Source organism: Bombina bombina, chromosome 4 (assembly GCF_027579735.1).
Source record: "Bombina bombina isolate aBomBom1 chromosome 4, aBomBom1.pri, whole genome shotgun sequence".
NCBI lineage: Eukaryota > Metazoa > Chordata > Amphibia > Anura > Bombinatoridae > Bombina > Bombina bombina.
This window is the reverse complement of record NC_069502.1, coordinates 1,101,012,812-1,101,040,110: the sequence shown is the minus strand read 5'-3', so window position 1 is coordinate 1,101,040,110 and position 27,299 is coordinate 1,101,012,812. Positions and strand designations below refer to the sequence as shown.

General features: G+C 41.2%; 1 protein-coding gene across 2 annotated transcripts in view; it reads left to right on the top strand.

Annotated features, from left to right (window-relative positions):
• EML4 (EMAP like 4) overlaps positions 1-27,299 on the top strand; it is a 401,715-nt gene that overhangs the window by 118,854 nt on the left and 255,562 nt on the right. For both annotated transcript variants that reach the window (XM_053712326.1, XM_053712325.1), the window contains exons 9-11: positions 7,956-8,066; positions 8,436-8,531; positions 10,573-10,707. In XM_053712326.1, coding sequence (XP_053568301.1) covers positions 7,956-8,066; positions 8,436-8,531; positions 10,573-10,707 — 342 coding nt within the window. The remainder of the gene's footprint in view (positions 1-7,955; positions 8,067-8,435; positions 8,532-10,572; positions 10,708-27,299) is intronic.

The following is a 27,299-nucleotide window of genomic DNA, read 5'->3' as shown; positions in this document are numbered from 1 at the left end:
TCTCACTCCAACTGACTGCCTGGAGATTGAACGCTTGATCTTATCAAAGCGAGGGTTCTCAGATTCTGTCATTGATACTCTTGTTCAGGCCAGAAAGCCTGTAACTAGAAAAATCTACCACAAAATATGGAAAAAATATATCTGTTGGTGTGAATCTAAAGGATTCCCTTGGGACAAGATAAAAATTCCTAAGATTCTATCCTTTCTTCAAGAAGGTTTGGAGAAAGGATTATCTGCAAGTTCTTTGAAGGGACAGATTTCTGCCTTATCTGTGTTACTTCACAAAAAGCTGGCAGCTGTGCCAGATGTTCAAGCCTTTGTTCAGGCTCTGGTTAGAATCAAGCCTGTTTACAAACCTTTGACTCCTCCTTGGAGTCTCAATTTAGTTCTTTCAGTTCTTCAGGGGGTTCCGTTTGAACCCTTACATTCCGTTGATATTAAGTTATTATCTTGGAAAGTTTTGTTTTTGGTTGCAATTTCTTCTGCTAGAAGAGTTTCAGAATTATCTGCTCTGCAGTGTTCTCCTCCTTATCTGGTGTTCCATGCAGATAAGGTGGTTTTGCGTACTAAACCTGGTTTTCTTCCGAAAGTTGTTTCTAACAAAAACATTAACCAGGAGATAGTCGTGCCTTCTTTGTGTCCGAATCCAGTTTCAAAGAAGGAACGTTTGTTGCACAATTTGGATGTAGTTCGTGCTTTAAAATTCTATTTAGATGCTACAAAGGATTTTAGACAAACATCTTCCTTGTTTGTTGTTTATTCTGGTAAAAGGAGAGGTCAAAAAGCAACTTCTACCTCTCTCTCCTTTTGGCTTAAAAGCATCATCAGATTGGCTTACGAGACTGCCGGACGGCAGCCTCCTGAAAGAATCACAGCTCATTCCACTAGGGCTGTGGCTTCCACATGGGCCTTCAAGAACGAGGCTTCTGTTGATCAGATATGTAAGGCAGCGACTTGGTCTTCACTGCACACTTTTACTAAATTTTACAAATTTGATACTTTTGCTTCTTCTGAGGCTATTTTTGGGAGAAAGGTTTTGCAAGCCGTGGTGCCTTCCATCTAGGTGACCTGATTTGCTCCCTCCCTTCATCCGTGTCCTAAAGCTTTGGTATTGGTTCCCACAAGTAAGGATGACGCCGTGGACCGGACACACCTATGTTGGAGAAAACAGAATTTATGTTTACCTGATAAATTACTTTCTCCAACGGTGTGTCCGGTCCACGGCCCGCCCTGGTTTTTTAATCAGGTCTGATAATTTATTTTCTTTAACTACAGTCACCACGGTATCATATGATTTCTCCTATGCAAATATTCCTCCTTTACGTCGGTCGAATGACTGGGGAAGGCGGAGCCTAGGAGGGATCATGTGACCAGCTTTGCTGGGCTCTTTGCCATTTCCTGTTGGGGAAGAGAATATCCCACAAGTAAGGATGACGCCGTGGACCGGACACACCGTTGGAGAAAGTAATTTATCAGGTAAACATAAATTCTGTTTTTAAAACTTCTCATAAAGTTGATGAAATTTCAAATGACCGACAACATAATGATTTATCCTCCTCTGATGAGGATCTATCTGATTCAGAAGATCCTTCCTCAGATATTGACACTGACAAATCTACTTATTTGTTTAAAATAGAGTATATTCGTTCTTTGTTAAAAGAAGTGTTAATTACTTTGAATATTGAGGAAGATAGTCCTCTTGACATTAAGACTAGTAAACATTTAAATGCTGTTTTTAAACCTCCTGTGGTTACTCCAGAGGTTTTTCCTATTCCTGATGCTATTTCTGATATGATTTCAAAGGAATGGAATAAGCCAGGTACTCCTTTTATTCCTTCTTCAAGGTTTAAAAAATTGTATCCTTTATCAGCAACTTCTATAGAGTTTTGGTAATAGATCCCCAGATTTCTACTCTTGCTAAACGTACCACTCACTATTCCTATGGAAGATAGTACTTCTTTTAAGGATCCTTTAGATAGGAAACTTGAATCCTATCTAAGGAAAGTCTATTTATATTCAGGTCATCTTCTCAGGCCCGCAATTTCTTTGGCTGATGTTGCGGTTGCATCAACTTTTTGGTTGGAGAATTTAGCGCAACAAGAATTGGATTCTGACATATCTAGCATTGTTCGCTTACTGCAGCATGCTAATCATTTTATTTGTGATGCCATTTTTGATATTATCAAAATTGATGTTAGATCCATGTCTTTAGCTATTTTAGCTAGAAGAGCTTCATGGCTTAAATCTTGGAATGCTGATATGACATCTAAATCTAGATTATTATCTCTTTCTTTCCAAGGTAATAATTTATTTGGTTCTCAGTTGGATTCTATTATTTCAACTGTTACTGGAGGAAAATGGGTTTTTCTGCCTCAGGATAAAAAACCTAAGGGTAAATCTAAGGCTTCTAACCGTTTTCGTTCCTTTCGTCAAAATAAGTAACAAAAATCTAATCATTCCCCCAAGGAATCTGTTTCCAATTGGAAGCCTTGCTCAAATTGGAATAAATCCAAGCCTTTTAAAAAACCAAAGTCAGCCCCTAAGTCCGCATGAAGGTGCGGCCCTCATTCCAGCTCAGCTGGTAGGGGGCAGATTAAGGTTTTTCAAGGATTTGTGGATAAATACTGTCCAAAATCAATGGATTCAGAGCATTGTCTCTGAAGGGTATCGAATAGGATTCAGAGTAAGACCTCCTGTGAGATTTTTTCTCTCACGTATCCCAGCAAATCCAGTAAAAGCTCACGCTTTCCTGAAGTGTGTTTCAGACCTGGAGTCTTCAGGGGTAATCATGCCGGTTCCTTTTCAGGAACAAGGTCTGGGGTTTTATTCAAATCTATTCATTGTCCCAAAGAAGGAAAATTCCTTCAGACCAGTTCTGGATCTGAAAATTTTGAATAGTTATGTAAGAGTACCAAGTTTCAAGATGGTGACTATAAGGACTATTCTGCCTTTTGTTCAGCAAGGACATTGTATGTCTACAATAGACTTGCAGGATGCTTACCTTCATATTCAGATTCATCCAGAACATTATCAGTTCCTGAGATTCTCTTTTCTAGACAAGCATTACCAATTTGTTGCTCTTCCATTTGGCCTAGCAACAGCTCCAAGAATCTTTTCAAAGGTTCTGGGTGCCCTACTCTCTGTAATCGGAGAGCAGGGTATTGCGGTGTTTCCTTATTTGGACGATATCTTGGTACTAGCTCAGTCTTTTTAAGTTCTGCAGAATCTCACACTAATAAACTAGTGTTGTTTCTTCAAAAACATGGTTGGAGGATCAATTTACCAAAAAGTTTCTTGATTCCTCAGACAAGGGTCACCTTTTTAGGCTTCCAGATAGATTCAGTGTCCATGACTGTGTCTCTAACAGACAAGAGACGTTTGTAATTGGTTGCAGCCTGTCTGTACCTTCAGTCTCAGTCATTACCTTCAGTGGCTAAGTGCATGGAAGTTTTAGGCCTCATGACTGCAGCATCGGACGCAATTCCTTTTGCTCGTTTTCACATGAGACCTCTCCAGCTTTGTATGCTGAATCAATGGTGCAGGAATTATAGAAAGATATCACAGTTAATATCCTTAAATCCCAATATGCGACACTCTCTGACGTGGTGGTTAAATCACCAGCGTTTAGTTCAAGGGGCTTCCTTTGTTCGGCAAACCTGGACTGTGATCACTACAGCCGCAAGTCTTTCAGGTTGGGGAGCTGTTTGGGGATCTCTGACAGCACAAGAGGTTTGGAAATCTCAAGAGGCGATTACCAATCAATATTTTAGAACTCCGTGCAATTCTCAGAGCTCTTCAGTTTTGGCCTCTGTTGAAGAGAGAACCATTAATTTGCTTTCAGACAGACAATATCACAACTGTGTCATATGTCAATCATCAGGGTGGTACTCAGTCCCCAAGTTATGAAAGAAGTATCTTGGATACTTGCTTGGGCGGAATCTAGCTCCTGTCTAATCTCTGCGGTGCATATCCCAGGTGTAGACATTTGGGAGGCGGATTATCTCAGCCGTCAGATTTTACATCCAGGGGAGTGGTCTCTCCATCCAGATGTGTTTTCTCAGATTGTTCAGATGTGGGGTCTTCCAGAGATAGATCTCATGGCCTCTCATCTAAACAAGAAACTTCCCAGATACCTGTCCAGGTCCAGGGATGTTCAGGCAGAAGCAGTGGATGCGCTGACACTTCCTTGGTGTTATCATCCTGCTTACATTTTCCCGCCTCTAGTTCTTCTTCCAAGAGTGACTGGTGGCTCCAGCATGGCCACACAGGTTTTGGTATGCGGATCTTGTTCGGATGTCCAGTTGCCAACCTTGGCCACTTCCGCTAAGACAGGACCTACTGTCTCAAGGTCCGTTTTTTCCATCAGGATCTCAAATCATTAAATTTGAAGGTATGGAAATTGAACGCTTAGTACTAAGTCATAGAGGTTTCTCTGACTCAGTGATTAATACTATGTTACAAGCTCGTAAATCTGTCTCTAGAAAGATTTATTATCGAGTTTGGAAGACCTACATTTCATGGTGTTCTTTTCATAAATTCTCTTGGCATTCTTTTAGAATTCCTAGAATTTTACAGTTTCTTCAGGATGGTTTGGATAAAGGTTTGTCTGCAAGTTCCTTGAAGGGACAAATTTCTGCTCTTTCACAGAAAGATTGCTAAACTTCCTGATATTCACTGTTTTGTGCAGGCTTTAGTTCGTATTAAGCCTGTCATTAAATCAATCTTTCCTCCTTTGAGTCTTAATTTGGTTTTGAAGGCGTTCCAGGTTCCTCCATTTGAGCCTATGCATTCTTTGGACATTAAACTACTTTCTTGGAAAGTGTTGTTCCTTTTGGCCATCTCTTCTGCTAGAAGAGTTTCTGAATTATCTGCTCTTTCTTGTGAATCTCCTTTTCTGATTTTTTTATCAGGATAAGGCGGTTTTGCGGACTTCATTTAAATTTTTACCTAAAGTTGTGAATTCTAACAACATTAGTAGAGAAATTGTTGTCCCTTCCTTGTGTCCTAATCCTAAGAATTCTTTGGAAAGATCCTTACATTCTTTGTATGTGGTGAGAGCTTTGAAATATGTTAAAGCTACTAAAGATTTCAGGAAGACTTCTAGTCTATTTGTTATATTTTCTGGTCCTAGGAAAGGTCAGAAGGCTTCTGCTATTTCCTTGGCTTCTTGGTTAAAGCTTTTGATTCATCAAGCTTATTTGCAGTCGGGTCAGGCCCCGCCTCAGAGAATTACAGCTCATTATACTATATCAGTCTCCACTTCGTGGGCATTTAAGAATGAAGCTTCAGTTGATCAGATTTGCAAAGCAGCAACTTGGTCCTCTTTGCATACATTTACTAAATTCTACCATTTTGATGTATTTGCTTCTTCAGAAGCAGTCTTTGGTAGAAAAGTTCTTCAGGCAGCTGTTTGTTTGATTCTTCTGCTGATGTTTTAAAGTGAATGTAAATTTTGATGTTTAAGTGCCCGGTTTTTAAAACTTTGATTAAAAACAGGGGCACTTTAATTCATCAAAATTTACATTTCACTCCTGTTGTGACAAAAAACTTACCTTTTAAACTACACAGCAGCTGCTGCTTCCTCCGGTCTCACAAGCCATTTCTGATGTCAGAAATGATTGATAGGTCATCCTCCAATCACAGATTCCCCCCCGGGGGATTCAGTGTCTGATTCACTGCTCTGATTGGAGGAAGCCAGATACCTCATTTTAGACCCAGGAAGAGGCTTTGAAACAGGTGGAGGAAGCTGGAGCTGCTGTGAAGATTAAAAAGTAAGTTTATTTTCACAACAGGAGTGAAATGAAAATATTGATGAATTAAAGTGCCCCTGTTTTTAATCAAAGTTTTAAAAACCGGGCACTTTAGCATCAAAATTTACATTCACTTTAAGTTTTTCTTTTCATTATGAGAATAACTTTTATTTTGGGTTGTGGATTATTTTTTCAGCGGCAAATTGCTGTTATTTATTTTTATCCCTCCCTCTCTAGTGACTCTTGCGTGGAGTTCCACATCTTGGGTATTGATATCCCATACGTCACTAGCTCATGGACTCTTGCCAAATACATGAAAGAAAACATAATTTATGTAAGAATTTACCTGATAAATTTAACTTCTTTCATATTGGCAGAGTCCATGAGGCCCACCCTTTTTATGGTGGTTATGATTTTTTTGTATAAAGCACAATTATTTCCAAATTCCTTTGTTGATGCTTTTTACTTCTTTCTTTATCACCCCACTTCTTGGCTATTCGTTAAACTTAATTGTGGGTGTGGTGAGGGGTGTATTTATAGGCATTTTGAGGTTTGGGAAACTTTGCCCTTCCTGGTAGGTTTGTATATCCCATACGTCACTAGCTCATGCACTCTTGCCAATATGAAAGAAATGAATTTATCAGGTAAATTCTTACATAAATTATGTTTTTCTTTTCTTTTTGTATTAATTATCTATGTCTGCATATAGCACCACCTGTTTGAAGGACTTTCCCTAGCTGCCCCATTCAGGTTACTTATTGTATGATATATACTCCTTAATTATTTAATCAATTTTTATATAGGTGCAATTTGTTTTCTTCCCCCACCCTTAAAGGGGCAGTAAACCTAGAAAATAATGTTATTTAATTCTGCACAAACTTTATTCAACATAATATTGCCGGTGAAATTTGATTAAAAAAAGAGGGTTTTTCAGACCTCCGCTCTTGCTCTACTGAGCGGGTCTGGTTTTCCCCCTGTGCGCATCTGGGCAGCTGTCTAGTCACAACCCGATTGCGCCATTACACTCAATGCAGCTCGCTCCCGCTATCAGACAGAGCAGGAGCGAGCTGCATTGAGTGTAATGGCACAATCGGGCCGGGCTGTGACTAGACAGCTGCCCAGATGCGCTCAGGGGGAAATCCAGACCCGCTCAGTAGAGCAAGAGCCGGCGGTCTGAAAAACCCTCCTTTTTTAAGAAATAAATAAATAAAATTTCACCGGCAATATTATGTTGAATAAAGTTTGGCTAAGATAATGTTATATAATTCTGCACTATGTGTAGAATTATATAACATTATTTTCTAGGTTTACTGTCCCTTTAATACAAGCTCTCAATTTGTGCTAACCAAAAGAGTGTAAATCACAATTGCACTTGAGTGAAGCGCTTAATTTGAACTCGTAATGCGCATACTATTTCCGTCCTGCGCAAAAAGCCGATAAAACACCCAATATGGCTTGCACGCAATAGTGCGCCACTCGTAATCTAGCCCTAAGTTGGGCAAATATCACTAATGACTTGTCTAACACTTGAAGCTTAAAGTTGAGAACTTTCCTGTCTTGAGTTGGGACTTGCCTGTGTTGAGTCAGGGCTTGGCTTACTTGTGAAACAAAGACTTGATCCCATTTCTTGTTTTAACTCATTTTCTGAAGTACCTCATTAAAGAAATTGGAAGGATGCAGGTGTTATAACTTTCATTTATTCATTTGTTATATTGATAGTCAGCATTTGAAAAAAAATGTTTTTTAATCTGCTGTCAAAATAAATGTTTCTAAAGATTTTATTAATTTACATTTTATATTGTTGAAATGACTGAAATATAAAACATAATTTTGCGTCAGTCCTTTTGAAAATAGGATTGGTTATTGTATACAATAAATATTTTTTTAGAACCTACCAAAGTTTTTCTTTGCTACAATTCCATTGGTGCTATAGTTCTCTTTGCGCAGTACCCACAAAAGTGTACATTTTTCTTTGTGATAGTAAACAGAGCTGTCTATATTAGATCAATATAAATGTGAGTCCATATTCCATTCCAACATGAATAAACTGAGTGACAATATCTAATTGAAAAAAAATGGCTGTTCCTTCATTGTAAATCAACTAGTTTGGGCTTTTTTTTTTTTCATCTATGCATACAGACGTTGCATTTGTTGCTCCTAACATCTTCAAGGCTAATTTCATGTCTTGTTTTTTTCTCTTTACAGCCTTTACAGCCTCATGTTAGAGTCTGGGACTCTGTTAGTCTTAGCACGCTGCAAGTTATTGGCCTTGGGACCTTTGAGCGTGGTGTTGGATGTTTGGCTTTCTCAAAAGCAGTAAATAGCATTTTTTTATTTGTCATTCTATGTTTTATAGTTCTTATATGACAACAGTGTAAGGGAAGGCTAGTTCCTATGAATAAAATTATCTTCCTTTTACCTTAAACTCTGCAATATGTATCTTATCTTATTAATTACAATGTGCGCATTTCTTTAAACATTGAATTAAAACTATCAATAACTTTATTCACACAAACTATATAAATTTGTATAAAAGTTGTATTACTTTTATGTCTAAGAAAATTAGCATCTATTGTCCTATCTTACTTTTGTCATTGTTTGTTGAAACCTTGTAAAAGACTTGTGAGCGGTTTTAAAAAGTATCATTATGTTCTGAAATAATTGTTTTTGTTTTAAATAAAAAAGGACTCAGGTGTACATTTAGCTGTGATTGATGATTCAAATGAGCATATGCTGACTGTATGGGATTGGCAGAAGAAATCTAAAGTAGCTGAAATCAAGGTAAGAATTAATTTGAAAACATCATAAAACATGTATTAAAATGTTTATACCCATTTAAAATTACCCTCTTAGTTTCTAGCAAAAAAGTAATTTTCATTAAAGGGACATGAAACCCAATTTTTTTTCTTTCATGATTCAAATAGAGAATACAATTTTAAACAACTTTCTAATTTACTTCTATTATCTAATTTGTTTAATTCTCTTGGTATCATTTGTTGAAGGAGCAGCAATGCACTAATGGTTTCTAACTGAACACATTGGTGAGCCAATCACAATATATATATATATATATATATATATATATATATATATATATATATATATTTTTATATATGTATATATACACACATATATACAGCCACCAATCAACAGCTAGAACCTAGGTTCTCTGCTGCTTCTGAGCTTGCCTAGATAAACCTTTCAGCAAAGGATAACTAGAGAAGGAAGCAAATTAAATGATAGAAGTAAATTGCAAAGTAGTTTAAAATTGTATTCTCTATCTGAATAAAAAAAATGGGTTTCATGTCACTTTTAAGCCCGTTGTGTGTCTGTTGATAGCAACGAGTGCAGTATGCTAGTTCTCTGGCAGCAAGAAGTTGATGATAGCAGTGTTTTTGTTTTCTTTAAACATCAGGATAAAATATATAATAGACAGCTTGTAGCACGTTGTTGAAAGTATGAGATGTGCATTTAAAGATTGCAACTTTAGTTTATAAAAAAAAAACTTAAATATTAGGTTTATTGCAAATGTTTTAACATCTTAACCCCAGACATCGTTTGAATAAATATAGTTAGACATATAAAGGCAATGTTTTGTTTTTGTATTTAGTGGCCCTGTTTTTTCAATTTGAAATATTAGTAAGGAATGTAAGAGGCATCACACCAAGATCTTAGGCCCATTAAACCATATATACTTCTAGACTATACTATCCTTAAAGGGACAGTATACACTCATTTTCATATAACTGCATGTAATAGACACTACTATAAAGAATAATATGCCCAGATACTGATATAAAAATCCAGTATAAAACTGTTTAAAAACTTACTTAGAAGCTGTCAGTTTGGCTCTGTTGAAAAGGAAACTGGAAAGCCCACTGCGAGTGGGAAATATCAGACATTCCCCCCCCCCCCCCTCCCCCTTCTTTTGCATATGAAAAGACCCTTTACACAAACAGAAGCAAGCTGGAGTAGGTAGTCGAGCGTATTCACATAAAACTTTGGGGCTTGGTTAGGAGTCTGAAAATCAGAGCAATGTTATTTAAAAATAAGCAAAACTATACATTAATTTTAAAAAAAACCTTTATGGGCTTTATAAATAGATCATCTACAAAACATTTATGCAAAGAAAAAATGAGTGTATAATGTCCCTTTAAGCTTTCTAGCTGTGAGCATGTATAAGGCATAATACATTTTATAGAAAAAATGCCACATCTTCTACTGGCTGCAGGCTGCATGCCCAGTACTGGTTCTAGTCACAAACTCCTCCTGCATTAAGGTTTCCAACACCTGCACATATTTCATATATAATAAAAACAGAGCTCTTAAATAGCCTTTATAAAGATATACAACCACGCTAATGTTTTACTCCTCTGCCTGCAGCTCTTATTTTAAACCTGTACTGGCGTCTGTTAGTGAAGCTCTGCATCTTCATACTGGGCGCTGTCATGATCTGCAAAACATGTCAGTATTTAGTAAGAAATTCTGGGCTTGCCAGCTGACTCAGCTTCAGGAAGCTTGATTATTTAGGAAATAGAGGACTTACACAGACAAATGGAGTTTTACTCTTATGCTTTTTAATTTATGTTTAGCCTAATGTGTAATAAGAAACATTATGCTTGTGCTTTCTAAATAAATAATGAGGTGTATACAGCACACTGGTTATCATAGTATTTATTATTGTATCCTAAGATAGGATACTCAGAAGTTTGTGTCAACAAATTCTAATTTTGATGATTCATAAACTGTATAAATATATAGAAATTGGTTACTTTCTTCAAGCATTCACACGTTCTTAATCTGTTTATCTTGTTTCCCTCAGACTACAAATGAAGTTGTGCTTGCTGTAGAATTCCATCCCACTGAAGCAAATACAATAGTGACGTGTGGCAAATCACACATCTTTTTCTGGACCTGGAGTGGCAATTCTCTAGCAAGGAAACAAGGAATATTTGGGGTAGGCAATCTCATAAATATCCTGTTTGATATCATTTAACATTATTACTGTGCAGCCACATATCAGCACTGACAATGCAGCTTAGTATAGTTGAATTACCAAAGTGACATCTTTATTCGGTTTTCCCTAGTACATGTAATATGTTTAATTAGAGAGTTTGTTTCTCAGGGCATTCTACAATAAAATCTGTTGTCTGTGTGAAAATTACAGAATTTATTTCTGGAGACCTCTCTTTCAAACTTCCTTTTTTTCTAAATACCATGATGCACATGATTCTAATCGAACATTTACTATATAATTCCGTTGCAAATGAATATCTTTTGTCATCCTTTTATATAAAGGTTAACTTATATCTTTTACATGCTAAAATGGATATGAAACTTAATTTCTTTCCTATGTCATGGAGAGTCCACAACGTCATTCCAATTACTAGTGGGATATTTAACTCCTTGCCAGCAGGAGGAGGCAAAGAGCACCCCAGCAAAGATTTTAAGTATAATTTCTCTTTGCCATTGTCAATGGAGGATGTGCGAAGATGGTATCTGAAGCTATTTAATCCTTTTATGGGTACTTTTCCCTACACGCAAGGATTGGGGGCTATGCTGTGTCCATGTCAATCTCTTTAGTAAGAGTAATGGTGGCTATTAGCAATTAGAGAGTGGTGAGGTTGGCTTTGCTTTATTTATTATTAACATTATTTCTCTTGTAAGGTGTATCCAGTCCACGGGTTCATCCATTACTTGTGGGATATTCTCCTTCCCAACAGGAAGTTGCAAGAGGACACCCACAGCAGAGCTGTCTATATAGCTCCTCCACTAACTGCCACCCCCAGTCATTCTCTTGCAATTCTCGACAAGAAAGGAAGTATCAAGAGATATGTGGTGACTTAGTGTAGTTTTACCTTCAATCAAGAGTTTATTTTTAAACGGTACTGGCGTTGTACTGTTTTTCTCTCAGGCAGAAATTAGAAGAAGAATTCTGCCTGGAAATTTGATGATCTTAGCAGTTTGTAACTAAGGTCCATTGCTGTTCTCACACATAACTGATGAATATGGGAAAACTTCAGTTGGGGGAACGGCCTGCAGATTACCTGCTTTGAGGTATGTTCATATTTCTAGAGAGAGGAATAAGTTCTAGAAAATGCTGACAGAGCCTTGTGTATTTGAGGTAAGCCTGATGTAGTGATTTAACAGCGACTGGGATCATGCTTACATAACAGGGTAATACTCATGTTAATATTCATATTGCTTAGTGACAAAACGTTTACATGATTTCATAAATAGGACGTTTTTTCTCTGAGGGAGATAAGTCTTTATTTGGGGCGTAGTTTCCACATGGCTAGTTAGATACTCCCAGGAGTATTTTCTTCAGGCCCCTCTGACATCCAGTACATGGTGGGAGGGGCCTATTTTAGCACTCTAACTGTGCAGTTTCAATACAGACTGAGACATCCAGCTTCCCTAGAAGAGTCCTCTGGCATCTGAGAACCATTTCGGAGGGGTTATTTCTGCACATAATCATATTTAAGGGCAGGTAGGAGCCTCAGCAGAGCTGTGGCATGGTGCTCAATTGATTTTTGTTTTTTAACCTTTTTCAATCCAGTTTGGGGCCTAAGGGGTTAATCATCCATTTGCAAGTGGGTGCAATGTTGCTTTAGTCCCTTACACATACTGTAAAAATTTCAAAGATTTTACTGTATTTTTTCACTGTTTTGCAGTTTAAGTGCTAGTTGTTTTCTCTTAAAGGCACAGTAACATTTTTGTTTAATTGCTGTTTCACCTTTATTAAAGTGTTTTCCAAGCTTGCTTGTCTCATTACTAGTCTGTTTAAACATGTCTGACATAGAGGAAACTCCTTGTTCAATATGTTTGGAAGCCATTGTGGAACCCCCTCTTAGAATGTGTACCTAATGTACTGAAATTTCTATAAACTCTAAAGACCATATTCTGGCGCTTAAAGATTTATCTCCAGGGGATTCTCTGACTAAAAAGAGGGAGATTATGCCATCTAACTCTACCCATGTGTCAGAACCTATAACTCCCGCTCAAGTGACGCCAAGTACATCTAGCGCGTCTAATTCTTTTACCTTACAGGACATGGCGGCAGTTATGAATGCTACCCTCACAGAGGTATTCTCCAAACTGCCAGGGCTACAAGGAAAGCGAGACAGCTCTGGGGCTAGAATTAATACAGATCTTTCTGACGCTTTATTGCCTGTTTCTGATATACCCTCAAAATGCTCAGAAGCCGAGGCAGGTGAGCTTCTATCTGTGGGTGACATTTCAGACTCTGGGAAGGCGTTACTTCAGTCTGATTCTGAGATGACAACGTTTAAATTTATGCTTGAACACCTCCGCTTATTGCTTAGGGAGGTTTTAGCGACTGTGACCCCATTGTGGTTCCAGAGAAATTGTGAAAAATGGACAAATACTTTGCAGTACCTGTTTACACCGATGCTATTCCATTCCCTAAGAGGTTTTCGGAAATTATTACTAAGGAATGGGATAGACCAGTTGTGCCGTTCTCTCCCCCTCCTGCTTTTAAAAAGATGTTTCCCATAGATGCCACCATACGGGACTCGTGGCAGATGGTTCCTAGGGTGGAGGGAGCAGTCTTCACCCTAGCTAAGAGTACAACTATCCCCGTCGAGGACAGTTGTGCTTTCCTAGATCCTATGGATAAAAAATTGGAGGGTCTCCTTAAGAAAATTTTTATACATCAAGGTTTTATTCTCCAGCCTCTTGCATGCATTGCCCCAGTTACTGCTGCAGCAGCTTTTTGGTTCGAGTCTCTTGAGGAGGCTCTACAGGTGTAGACCCCGTTAGACGATATTCTAGACAGAATTAAAGCTCTTAAGTTAGCTAACTCCTTTATTTCTGACTCCATTTTTCATTTAGCCATGCTAACGGCTAAGAATTCAGGTTTTGCCATTTTGGCGTGTAGGGCGCTATGGCTTAAGTCCTGGTCAGCAGACGTTACTTCAAAGTCTAAGCTTCTTAACTTCCCCTTCAAGGGACAGACCCTATTCGGGCCCGGTCTGAAGGAGATCATTTCTGATATTACTGGAGGAAAAGGTCACGCCCTTCCTCAGGATAGGTCCAATAAGTTAAGGACCAAACAGAATAATTTTCGTTCCTTTCGAAACTTCAAGAGTGGCGCAGCTTCAGTTTCCTCTAATGCAAAACAAGAGGGAAATTTCGCCCAGTCCAAATCAATCTGGAGACCTAACCAGGCTTGGAATAAGGGGAAGCAGGCCAAGAAACCTGCGGCTGCCTCTAAGACAGCATGAAGGAGTAGCCCCCGATCCGGGACCGGATCTAGTGGGGCAGACTCTGTCTCTTCACCCAGGCTTGGGCAAGAGACGTCCAGGATCCCTGGGCATTAGAGATTGAGGGGAGATTTCATCTCTCACAATTATCTGTAAACCAGATAAAGAGAGAGGCATTCTTACGTTGTGTTCAAGACCTGCTGGTTATGGGAGTGATCCACCCAGTTCCAAGGGAGGAACAGGGGCAGGGCTTCTATTCAAATCTGTTTATAGTTCCCAAAAAAGAGGGAACTTTCAGACCAAAACAAATTTCTCAAGGTCCCATCCTTCAAGATGGAGACTATCCGAACCATCCTCCCTATGATCCAGGAGGGTCAATATATGACTACCGAGGACTTAAAGGATGCTTATCTCCACATTCCGATTCACAGAGGTCATCAGGTTCGCCTTCTTAGACGGGCATTACCAGTTTGTGGCTCTTCCCTTCGGGTTAGCCACGGCACCAAGAATCTTTACGAAGGTTCTAGGGTCCCTACTGGTGGTTCTAAGGCCACGGGGCATAGCGGTGGCTCCTTACCTAGACAACATTCTGATACAGGCGTCGACTTTTCAAATCGCCAGGTCCCATACGGACATTGTTCTGGGTTTTCTGAGGTCTCACGGGTGGAAGGTGAACGAAGAAAAGAGTTCTCTCTCCCCTCTCACAAGAGTTTCCTTCCTAGGAACACTGATAGATTCAGTAGAAGTGAAAATTTTTCTGACAGAGGTCAGGTTATCAAAGCTTCTAACTTCCTGCCGTGCTCTTCATTCCACTTCTCGGCCGTCAGTGGCTCAGTGTATGGAAGTAATCGGCCTAATGGTAGCGGCAATGGACATAGTTCAGTTTGCCCGCCTACATCTCAGACCACTGCAACTTTGCATGCTCAATCAGTGGAATGGGGATTACACAGATTTGTCCCCTCTGCTAAATCTGGATCAAGAGACCAGGGATTCTCTTCTCTGGTGGTTCTCTTGGGTCCATCTGTCCAGGGGAATGAGATTCTGCAGGCCAGAGTGGACTATAGTCACGACAGATGCCAGCCTTCTGGGCTGGGGCGCAGTCTGGAACTCCCTGAAGGCTCAGGGTTCGTGGACTCAGGAGGAAGCCCTCCTTCCGATAAACATTCTGGAACTGAGAGCAATATTCAATGCTCTTCAGGCTTGGCCTCAACTAGCTGCGGTCAGATTAATCAGATTTCAGTCGGACAATATCACGACTGTAGCCTATATCAACCATCAGGGGGGGACAAGAAGCTCCCTGGCAATGTTGGAGGTTTAAAAGATAATTCTATGGGCAGAGGTTCACTCTTGCTTTCTCTCCGCTATCCATATCCCAGGAGTAGAGAACTGGGAGGCGGTATTTCTAAATCGGCAGACTTTTCATCCGGGGGAGTGGGAGCTCCATCCGGAGGTATTTGCCCAGCTGATTCAACTATGGGGCAAACCAGAAGTGGATCTGATGGCGTCTCGTCAGAATGCCAAGCTTCCCTGTTACGGGTCCAGGTCAAGGGATCCCCAGGCAGCGCTGATAGATGCTCTAGCAGTGCCCTGGTCCTTCAGCCTGGCTTATGTGTTCCCACCATTTCCTCTCCTCCCTTGTCCGATTGCCAAGATCAAGCAGGAGAGAGCTTCAGTGATTTTGATAGCACCTGCGTGGCCACGCAGGACTTGGTATGCAGATCTGGTGGACATGTCATCCCTTCCACCATTGTCTCTGCCGCTGAGGCAGGACCTTCTACTCCAAGGTCCATTCAAACATCCAAATCTAATTTCTCTGCGGCTGACTGCTTGGAGATTGATCGCTTGATTTTATCAAAACGTGGTTTCTCCGAGTCGGTCATTGATACCTTAATTCAGGCTTGAAAGCCTGTCACAAGGAAAATCTATCATAAGATATGGTGTAAATATCTTCATTGGTGTGAATCCAAGGGTTACTCATGGAGTAAAGTCAGGATTCCTAGGATATTATCCTTTCTCCAAGAAGGATTGGAGAAGGGATTGTCAGCTAGTTCCTTAAAGGGACAGATTTCTGCTCTGTCTATTCTTCTGCACAAGCGTCTGGCAGATGTTCCAGACGTTCAGGCGTTTTGTCAGGCTTTAGTTAGACTCAAGCCTGTGTTTAAACCTGTTGCTCCGCCATGGAGTTTAAATTTAGTTCTTAAAGTTCTTCAAGCGGTTCCGTATGAACCTCTGCATTCCATAGATATCAAGCTTTTATCTTGGAAAGATCTGTTTTTGGTAGCTATCTCTTCGGCTCGAAGAGTTTCAGGGTTATATCTGCCTTACAGTGTGATTCCCCTTATCTGATATTCCATACAGATAAGGTAGTGTTGCGTACCAAACCTGGATTTCTTCCTAAGGTGGTATCTAATAAGAATATCAATAAGGAGATTGTAGTTCCGTCACTGTGTCCTAATCCTTCTTCAAAGAAGGAACGTCTATTACACAATCTTGACGTGGTTCATGCTTTAAAGTTTTATTTACAAGCTACTAAGGATTTTCGTCAAACATCTGCATTTTTAGTTGTCTACTCTGGACAGAGGAGAGGCCAAAAGGCTTCGGCATCTTCTCTTTCTTTTTGCCTGAGAAGTATAATCTGTTTAGCTTATGAGACTGCTGGCCAGCAGCCTCCTGAAAGAATTACAGCTCATTCCACTAGAGTGGTGGCTTCCACATGGGCTTTTAAAAATGAGGCCTCTGTTGAACAGATTTGTAAGGCGGCGACTTGGTCTTCGCTTCATACTTTTTCTAAATTCTAAAAATTTGATACTTTTGCTTCCTCGGATGCTATTTTTGGGAGAAAGGTCTTGCAGGCAGTGGTGCCTTTTGTTTAACTTCCTGCCTTGTACCTCCCTTCATCCGTGTCCTAAAGCTTTGGTATTGGTATCCCACAAGTAATGGATGAACCCGTGGACTGGATACACCTTACAAGAGAAAACAAAATTTATGCTTACCTGATAAATTTCTTTCTCTTGTGGTTTATCCAGTCCACGGCCCGCCCTGTCACTTTAAGGCAGGTGTTTTTTATTTTTAAACTACGGTCACCACTGCACCCTATAGTTTCTCCTTTTTCTTGCTTGTCTTCGGTCGAATGACTGGGGGTGGCAGTTAGGGGAGGAGCTATATAGACAGCTCTGCTGTGGGTGTCCTCTTGCAACTTCCTGTTGGGAAGGAGAATATTCCACAAGTAATGGATGAACCTGTGGACTGGATACACCACAAGAGAGAGAAATTTATCAGGTAAGCATAAATTTTGTTTTCTACCCTTCATAGAAAGCCAGGGTTGGTTACTCTGCTCTTTCTTTTTCTTCAGGTCCCTGAAAGAGAGTGGAGTGTCTATCACACCTGCTGTTCCTGTCCTGCAGCTGGATCCACAGGTTTGTGCATTTGCCTTCTAGGTACTGAAGGACAGCACATGGGAGGTTAATCCCTCTTATGGATCTTCATATTGGGGACATGTTATAAACCCTTAGGGGTTAATATTTTGGCAGTCTGGCAGGCACTGATTTAATAAGACTTTAAGGGGTTAATGTTCCACCTTTTTTATTAAAGAGACTGGCTGAAGGGTTCTTTAGAGTTTATAGCTCTAAGTGTGAGTTTTTTTATTTATGTGAGGCTAATAGTACCTGAAGAGTGTTACGGTGTGCAACGTTTTATTTTGTCAGACAGACACAGTGCCCTGTGGTTCCTCTCAACCTCCTGGGGGTGTATATTTGCCAGGAGATTTTGCTGCTTAGATGACCTCTGTGGTGTCTGCAGCTTTCAGATTTAAGCGTGAACATCTCCGGTTACTACATAAAGAGGTTCTAGCTACTTTTAGATGACACTGAACCTTCAGTTGCTGTCAACCCTAAAAAGTCTTCTAAACTTAACAGAGTTTATGATACTCCCTCTTCTGAGGATGTTTTTCCTGTTCCAGACAAGATGTCTGAAGTTATAGCTCAGGATTAGGGAAACCAGGGATTCCTTTTTCCCCCTTCCCCTGTTTTTAAAAATATGCCCTGTCTGATCTAATATCAGAGGAGACTACGATTGAGGAGATGAAAGAGGATCAAGGCTCTTAAATTAGCCAATACCTTTATCTGCGATGCCAACATGCAGGTAATTAGACTGGGAGCTAAGATTTCTAGCTTCACTGTCCTATCTCGTAGAGCTCTGTGGTTAAAATCTTGGTCGGCTGATGTATCTTCAAAGGCCAAGCTTTTGGCTTTACCTTATAAGGGTAAAACCCTATTTGGTCCGGGTCTGGTGGAAATCATTTCAGAGATTACAAGAGGAAAGGGATCTTTCCTACCTCAGGACAAGAATAGACTTAAGGGTCTATAAAAACAATACAATAAGGGGGCACTCTATAGATAAATGGAAAACACTGTGAAACTCTCCACTACTTGGTTTTACAAAACCACAAATAATTATAACAAATTTTGGTTAACAACTAAGCCAAACCCAGTATTCCAAGGGTGGTTATTCAAGGAAAGTCCCAGTAGAGAGTTCAAAATTCTTGAACAAAGAATGATGTAGGATATCCAAAATGGTGAAGTAATCTTATCAGTATGGTACAGTTGTCCGGCTGCTCTCCTTCTCACAGAATTATCCGGAACTGCAAAGAAATTAGAAAACAAGAGGGGTGCCTCATGTGTGTATCAATATGCAAAACAGTCAAATATAAGAATAGCTAAATGTATACTCACATTTGGCCCAAGTACACTTATGTACTGGTAGATGCAGGCCGGTAACTTGCTTGTTAATGGTGTTTTTAATAAACTAACTTGTTTTATACAAGCTTTTGTTTACCACCTTCTTGAACAGTTTATACCACTGCCACAGACCTATCACTCACCCTGAGTGTAGGAGGATCCCCCTGCTCTAACCTACCTATGCTTGGAAAGGGTTAGCTGGTAACACCCTAAGTTACCGGCCTGCGTCTACCAGTACATAAGTGTACTTGGGTCAAATGTGAGTATCCATTTGGCTATTCTTATATCTGATTGTTTGGCATATTGATACACACATGAGGCGCCCCTCTTGTTTTCTAATTTCTTAGACTTTGTTCCTTTCGCAACTTTAAAGGACTCTTCTAAACTAGACCTTTCCATGTCCTCTTGAAAATCCAGCCAGCCTTGGAATAAGGGAAAGCAAAACAAGAAGCCTTCCGCTGACTCTAAATCAGCATCAAGGTTCTGCCCCCATTCCGATTTTGGATCAAGTGGGGGGCAGGATTTCCTTTTTTCAACAGGCTTGGATATGCAATGTCCCAGATCTGTGGACTGTGGGCATAATATCCCAGGGTTACAAAATATGATTCAAGTCTTTCCCTCCAAGGGGCAGATTTCTCCTGTCAAGACTATCCTCAAACCAGGTAAAGAGGGAGGTCTTCTTAAATTGCGTAGCGGACCTATCCACCCTGGGAGTTATTGTACCAGTCCCTCTAGAGGAACAAGGTCAATGATTCTATTCAAATCTATTTGTGGTTCCCAAAAAGGAGGGAGCTTTCCGTCCCATCCTAGACTTAGTGTCTCAACAAATTCCTTGGGGTTCCATCCTTCAAGATGGAAACTATTCGTTCCATTCTTCAATTGGTTCAGGAAGGTCAGTTCATGACTATAGACCTGAAGGACGTGTATTTACACGTTCCCATTCACAGGGATCATCACTAGTTTCTAAGGTTTGCTTTTCTGGACAAGCATTTCCAGTTTGTTGCACTTCCGTTTGGTCTTGCCACGGCTCCCAGAATATTCACATAGGTTCTGGGAGCTCTATTGGCAGTGATCAGATCCCAGGGAATTGCTGTTGCGCCTTATCTAGACGACATCTTGGTTCAGTCGTCATCTTTTTAACTAGCAAAATCTTATACAGAGATGTTGTTGTCTTTTCAACGTTCCCACGGGTGGAAAGTGAATCTGGAAAAGAGTTCTCTAATTCCAGCGACAAGAGTGTGTTTCCTAGGGACAATCATAGATTCCCTGTCCATGAAGATTTTCCTCATGGACGTTAGAAAATCCAAACTTCTTGCCTTTCTCTCCAGTCTGCTATTCGTCCATCAGTGGCTCAATGCATGGAGGCGATTGGTCTGAAGGTGGCTTCCATGGACATCATTCCTTTTGCTCGGTTCCATCTGCGACCGCTGCAGCTTTGCATGCTCAATCAATAGAACCAAGACCATTCAGATTTATCGCAGGGGATAAATCTGGATCCCCTAACAAGAGACTCTCTCTCATGGTAGATTTCACAGGAACATTTGTCTCGGGGGAACTTGCTTCCTGAGACCTTCCTGGGTGATTGTGACAATGGACGCCAGCATGTTAGGCTGGGGAACTGTTTGGGGTTCTCTAAAAGCTCAGGGCCTGTGGTCTCGGGATGAGTCTTCTCTTCCCATAAACATTTTGGAGTTGAGAGCAATCTTCAATGCCTTGACAGCTTGGCCTCAATTATCCTTAGTCTGGTTTATCAGATTCCAGTCAGACAACATCACCTCAGTGGCTTACATCAACAACCAGGAAGGAACTTTGAGTTCCTTGGCCATGAAGGAGGTGACTTGCATTCTGCAGTGGGCGGAAGCTCACGGTTGTCTCCTATCTGCCATCCACATTCCAGAAGTGCACAATTGGGAGGCGGATTTTCTGAGGAGACCGACTTTTCATCCCGGGGAGTGTGCTCTCCACCCGGAAGTGTTCTCAAGGATAACCCTCAGGTGGGGGTTCCGGAGTTGGGTCTGATGGCCTCTCGTCAAAACGCCAAGTTTCCAAAGTACAGATCAAGGTCAAGCGATTCTCAGGCCGCTCTGATAGGTGCTCTAGCGGTTCCTTGGGATTTCGGTCAAGCATACCTGTTTATGCTCCTTCCATGAGTCATTGCTCGTATCAAACAGTAGAGAGTGTCTGTGATTCTAATAGCTCCTGCCTGGCCTCGCAGGTTCTGGTTAAGATGTCATCTCTTCCACCTTGAAAGTTACCTCTGAGGAAGGACCTTCTAATTCAGGGTCCATTCCTCCATCCAAATCTAGATTCTCTGAAGCTGACTGCTTTGAGATTGAACGCCTAGTCCTGTCTAGACGTGTTTTCTTCTGTTATGTGTGATCAGTCCACGGGTCATCATTACTTCTGGGATATAACTCCTCCCCAACAGGAAATGCAAGAGGATTCACCCAGCAGAGCTGCATATAGCTCCTCCCCTCTACGTCAGTCCCAGTCATTCTCTTGCACCCAACGACTAGATAGGATGTGTGAGAGGACTATGGTGATTATACTTAGTTTTTATGACTTCAATCAAAAGTTTGTTATTTTACAATAGCACCGGAGCGTGTTATTACTTCTCTGGCAGAGTTTGAGGAAGAATCTACCAGAGTTTTTTACTATGATTTTAACCGGAGTAGTTAAGATCATATTGCTGTTCTCGGCCATCTGAGGGAGGTAAAAGCTTCAGATCAGGGGACAGCGGGCAGATGAATCTGCATTGTGGTATGTAGCAGTTTTTATTTTCTGAATGGAATTGATGAGAAAATCCTGCCATACCGTTATAATGACATGTATGTATACACTTCAGTATTCTGGGGATGGTATTTCACCGGAACTACTCTGTTAAAAGTCACTAATCCTTTTAATAAGTATTTATCATGTTAAACGTTTTTGCTGGAATGTAGAATCGTTTACATTTCTGAGGTACTGAGTGAATAAATATTTGGGCATTATTTTCCACTTGGCAGTTGTTTGGTTTTAATTGTGACAGTTTCGTTTCTCTTCACTGCTGTGTGTGAGGGAGGGGCCGTTTTTGGCGCTCTTTGCTACGCATCAAAAAATTTCCAGTCAGTTACTCTTATATTTCCTGCATGATCCGGTTCATCTCCGACAGATCTCAGGGGTCTTCAAACTTCTTTAGAGGGAGGTAGATTCTCTCAGCAGAGCTGTGAGAATTTTATTTTGACTGTGAATAAAAACGTTGCTCTGTAATTTTTATGTCAAATTTAATTATTGTTATTTTACTATGGGAACAAACCTTTGCTAAAAGTTGTGTTGTTTTAAAGTTTGATGCTATAACTGTTTTTTTTTTTTTTTTTTTTTTTTTCAGTTCATTATTTCAACTGTCATTTAATCGTTTAGTACCTCTTTGAGGCACAGTACGTTTTTGCTAAAAAAGATTATAACCAAGTTGCAAGTTTATTGCTAGTGTGTTAAACATGTCTGACTCAGAGGAAGATATCTGTGTCATTTGTTCCAATGCCAAGGTGGAGCCCAATAGAAATTTATGTACTAACTGTATTGATGCTACTTTAAATAAAAGTCAATCTGTACAATTTGAACAAATTTCACCAAACAGCGAGGGGAGAGTTATGCCGACTAACTCGCCTCACGCGGCAGTACCTGCATCTCCCGCCCGGGAGGTGCGTGATATTATGGCGCCTTGTACATCTGGGCGGCCATTACAGATAACATTACAAGATATGGCTACTGTTATGACTGAAGTTTTGTCTAAATTACCAGAACTAAGAGGCAAGCGTGATCACTCTGGGGTGAGAACAGAGTGCGCTGACAATACTAGGGCCATGTCTGATACTGCGTCACAGCTTGCAGAGCATGAGGACGGAGAGCTTCATTCTGTGGGTGACGGTTCTGATCCAAACAGATTGGATTCAGATATTTCAAATTTTAAATTTAAATTGGAGAACCTCCGTGTATTACTAGGGGAGGTTTTAGCAGCTCTCAATGATTGTAACACCGTTGCAATACCAGAGAAACTGTGTAGGTTGGATAAATACTTTGCGGTACCGGCGAGTACTGACGTTTTTCCTATACCTAAGAGACTAACTGAAATTGTTACTAAGGAGTGGGATAGACCCGGTGTGCCGTTCTCACCCCCTCCAATATTTAGAAAGATGTTTCCAATAGACGCCACCACTCGGGACTTATGGCAAACGGTCCCTAAGGTGGAGGGAGCAGTTTCTACTTTAGCTAAGCGTACCACTATCCCGGTGGAGGATAGCTGTGCTTTTTCAGATCCAATGGATAAAAAATTAGAGGGTTACCTTAAGAAAATGTTTGTTCAACAAGGTTTTATATTGCAACCCCTTGCATGTATCGCGCCGATTACGGCTGCGGCAGCATTTTGGATTGATTCTCTGGAAGAGAATCTTAGTTCATCTACGCTAGACGACATTACGGACAGGCTTAGAGTCCTTAAACTAGCTAATTCATTCATTTCGGGGGCCGTAGTACATTTAACCAAACTTACGGCTAAGAACTCAGGATTCGCCATCCAGGCACGTAGGGCGCTGTGGCTAAAATCCTGGTCAGCTGATGTTACTTCTAAGTCCAAATTACTTAATATACCTTTCAAGGGGCAGTCTTTATTTGGGCCCGGTTTGAAAGAAATTATCGCTGACATTACAGGAGGTAAGGGCCACGCCCTACCTCAAGACAAAGCCAAAGCTAAGGCTAGACAGTCTAATTTTCGTCCCTTTCGGAATTTCAAAACAGGAGCAGCATCAACCTCCACTGCACCAAAACAGGAGGGAGCTGTTGCTCGTTACAGGCAAGGCTGGAAGCCTAACCAGTCCTGGAACAAGGGCAAGCAGGCCAGGAAACCTGCTGCTGCCCCAAAGACAGCATGAACCGAGAGCCCCCGATCCGGGACCGGATCTAGTGGGGGGCAGACTTTCTCTCTTCGCCCAGGCCTGGGCAAGAGATGTTCAGGATCCCTGGGCGCTAGAGATCATATCTCAGGGATACCTTCTAGACTTCAAATTATCTCCCCCAAGAGGGAGATTTCATCTGTCAAGGTTGTCAACAAACCAGATAAAGAAAGAAGCGTTTCTACGCTGTGTACAAGATCTGTTATTAATGGGAGTGATCCATCCGGTTCCGCGGTCGGAACAAGGACAAGGGTTCTACTCAAACCTGTTTGTGGTTCCCAAAAAAGAGGGAACTTTCAGGCCAATCTTAGATTTAAAGATTCTAAACAAATTCCTAAGAGTTCCATCGTTCAAAATGGAAACTATTCGGACAATCTTACCCATGATCCAAAAGGGTCAGTACATGACCACAGTGGATTTAAAAGATGCTTACCTTCACATACCGATTCACAAAGATCATCACCGGTATCTACGGTTTGCCTTCCTAGACAGGCACTACCAGTTTGTAGCTCTTCCATTCGGATTGGCTACGGCTCCAAGAATCTTCACAAAGGTTCTGGGTGCCCTTCTGGCGGTACTAAGACCGCGAGGGATTTCGGTAGCTCCGTACCTAGACGACATTCTAATACAAGCTTCAAGCTTTCAAACTGCCAAGTCTCATACAGAGTTAGTTCTGGCATTTCTAAGGTCGCATGGATGGAAAGTGAACGAAAAGAAGAGTTCTCTTTTTCCTCTTACAAGAGTTCCATTCTTGGGGACTCTTATAGATTCTGTAGAAATGAAGATTTACCTGACAGAAGACAGGTTAACAAAGCTTCAAAATGCATGCCGTGTCCTTCATTCCATTCAACACCCGTCAGTAGCTCAATGCATGGAGGTGATCGGCTTAATGGTAGCGGCAATGGACATAGTACCTTTTGCACGCCTACACCTCAGACCGCTGCAATTGTGCATGCTAAGTCAGTGGAATGGGGATTACTCAGATTTGTCCCCTACTCTGAATCTGAATCAAGAGACCAGAAATTCTCTTCTATGGTGGCTTTATCGGCCACACCTGTCCAGGGGGATGCCATTCAGCAGGCCAGACTGGACAATTGTAACAACAGACGCCAGCCTACTAGGTTGGGGCGCTGTCTGGAATTCTCTGAAGGCTCAGGGACTATGGAATCAGGAGGAGAGTCTCCTTCCAATAAACATTCTGGAATTGAGAGCAGTTCTCAATGCCCTTCTGGCTTGGCCCCAATTAACAACTCAGGGGTTCATCAGGTTTCAGTCGGACAACATCACGACTGTAGCTTACATCAACCATCAGGGAGGGACAAGAAGCTCCCTAGCAATGATGGAAGTATCAAAGATAATTCGCTGGGCAGAGTCTCACTCTTGCCACCTGTCAGCAATCCACATCCCGGGAGTGGAGAACTGGGAGGCGGATTTCTTGAGTCGCCAGACTTTTCATCCGGGGGAGTGGGAACTTCATCCGGAGGTCTTTGCCCAAATACTTCGACGTTGGGGCAAACCAGAGATAGATCTCATGGCGTCTCGCCAGAACGCCAAACTTCCTCACTACGGGTCCAGATCCAGGGATCCGGGAGCGGTTCTGATAGATGCTTTGACAGCACCTTGGAACTTCGGGATGGCTTATGTGTTTCCACCCTTCCCGCTGCTTCCTCGATTGATTGCCAAAATCAAACAGGAGAGAGCATCAGTGATTCTAATAGCGCCTGCATGGCCACGCAGGACTTGGTATGCAGATCTAGTGGACATGTCATCCTGTCCGCCTTGGTCTCTACCTCTAAGACAGGACCTTCTGATACAGGGTCCATTCAAACATCAAAATCTAACTTCTCTGAAGCTGACTGCTTGGAAATTGAACGCTTGATTTTATCAAAACGTGGTTTTTCTGAGTCGGTTATTGATACCCTGATACAGGCTAGGAAGCCTGTTACCAGAAAGATTTACCATAAAATATGGCGTAAATACCTATACTGGTGCGAATCCAAACGTTACTCCTGGAGTAAGGTTAGGATCCCTAGACTATTGTCCTTTCTACAAGAAGGTTTAGAAAAGGGTTTATCAGCTAGTTCATTAAAGGGACAGATTTCAGCTCTGTCCATCTTGTTACACAGGCGTCTGTCAGAAAATCCAGACGTCCAGGCCTTTTGTCAGGCTTTAGCTAGGATCAAGCCTGTGTTTAAAGCTGTTGCTCCGCCATGGAGTTTAAACTTAGTTCTTAACGTTTTACAGGGTGTTCCGTTTGAACCCCTTCATTCCATTGATATAAAATTGTTATCTTGGAAAGTTCTGTTTTTAATGGCTATTTCCTCGGCTCGAAGAGTCTCTGAGTTATCAGCCTTACATTGTGATTCTCCTTATCTGATTTTTCACTCAGACAAGGTAGTTCTGCGTACTAAACCTGGGTTCTTACCTAAGGTAGTCACTAACAGGAATATCAATCAAGAGATTGTTGTTCCATCCTTGTGTCCAAATCCTTCTTCAAAGAAGGAACGTCTTCTACACAATCTGGATGTAGTTCGTGCCCTCAAGTTCTACTTGCAGGCAACTAAAGATTTTCGCCAAACTTCTTCCCTGTTTGTCGTTTATTCTGGACAGAGGAGAGGTCAAAAAGCTTCTGCTATCTCTCTCTCTTTTTGGCTTCGTAGCATAATACGTTTAGCCTATGAGACTGCTGGACAGCAGCCTCCTGAAAGAATTACAGCTCACTCCACTAGAGCTGTGGCTTCCACTTGGGCCTTTAAGAATGAGGCCTCTGTTGAACAGATTTGCAAGGCTGCAACTTGGTCTTCGCTTCATACTTTTTCCAAATTTTACAAATTTGACACTTTTGCTTCTTCGGAGGCTATTTTTGGGAGAAAGGTTCTTCAGGCAGTGGTTCCTTCTGTATAATGAGCCTGCCTATCCCTCCCGTCATCCGTGTACTTTTGCTTTGGTATTGGTATCCCAGAAGTAATGATGACCCGTGGACTGATCACACATAACAGAAGAAAACATAATTTATGCTTACCTGATAAATTCCTTTCTTCTGTTGTGTGATCAGTCCACGGCCCGCCCTGTTTTAAGGCAGGTAAATATCTTTTAAATTATACTCCAGTCACCACTTCACCCTTGGTTACTCCTTTCTCGTTGATTCTTGGTCGAATGACTGGGACTGACGTAGAGGGGAGGAGCTATATGCAGCTCTGCTGGGTGAATCCTCTTGCATTTCCTGTTGGGGAGGAGTTATATCCCAGAAGTAATGATGACCCGTGGACTGATCACACAACAGAAGAAAGGAATTTATCAGGTAAGCATAAATTATGTTTTTTTCGGAAACGGTCATTGATACTATGCTTCAGGCTCGTAAACCTGTTACTCGCAGGATTTACCATAAGATATGGCATAAATACCTTTTTTGGTGCAAAGCTAAGGGTTTCTCCTGTCGGGTGAGGATTCTCCGAATTTTATCTTTTCTTCAGGTTGGCCTGGAGAAAGGTTTGTCAGTCAGTACTCTGAAGGTTCAGATTTCTGCACTGTCTATTCCTTTGCATAAACGTCTGACAGATTTACCAGATGTTCAAGCTTTTGTTCAGGCCCTGGTCAGACTCAGGCTTGTGTTTAAACCTTTTGGTCCTAGTTCATAAAGTTTTGCAGCAGGGTCCATTT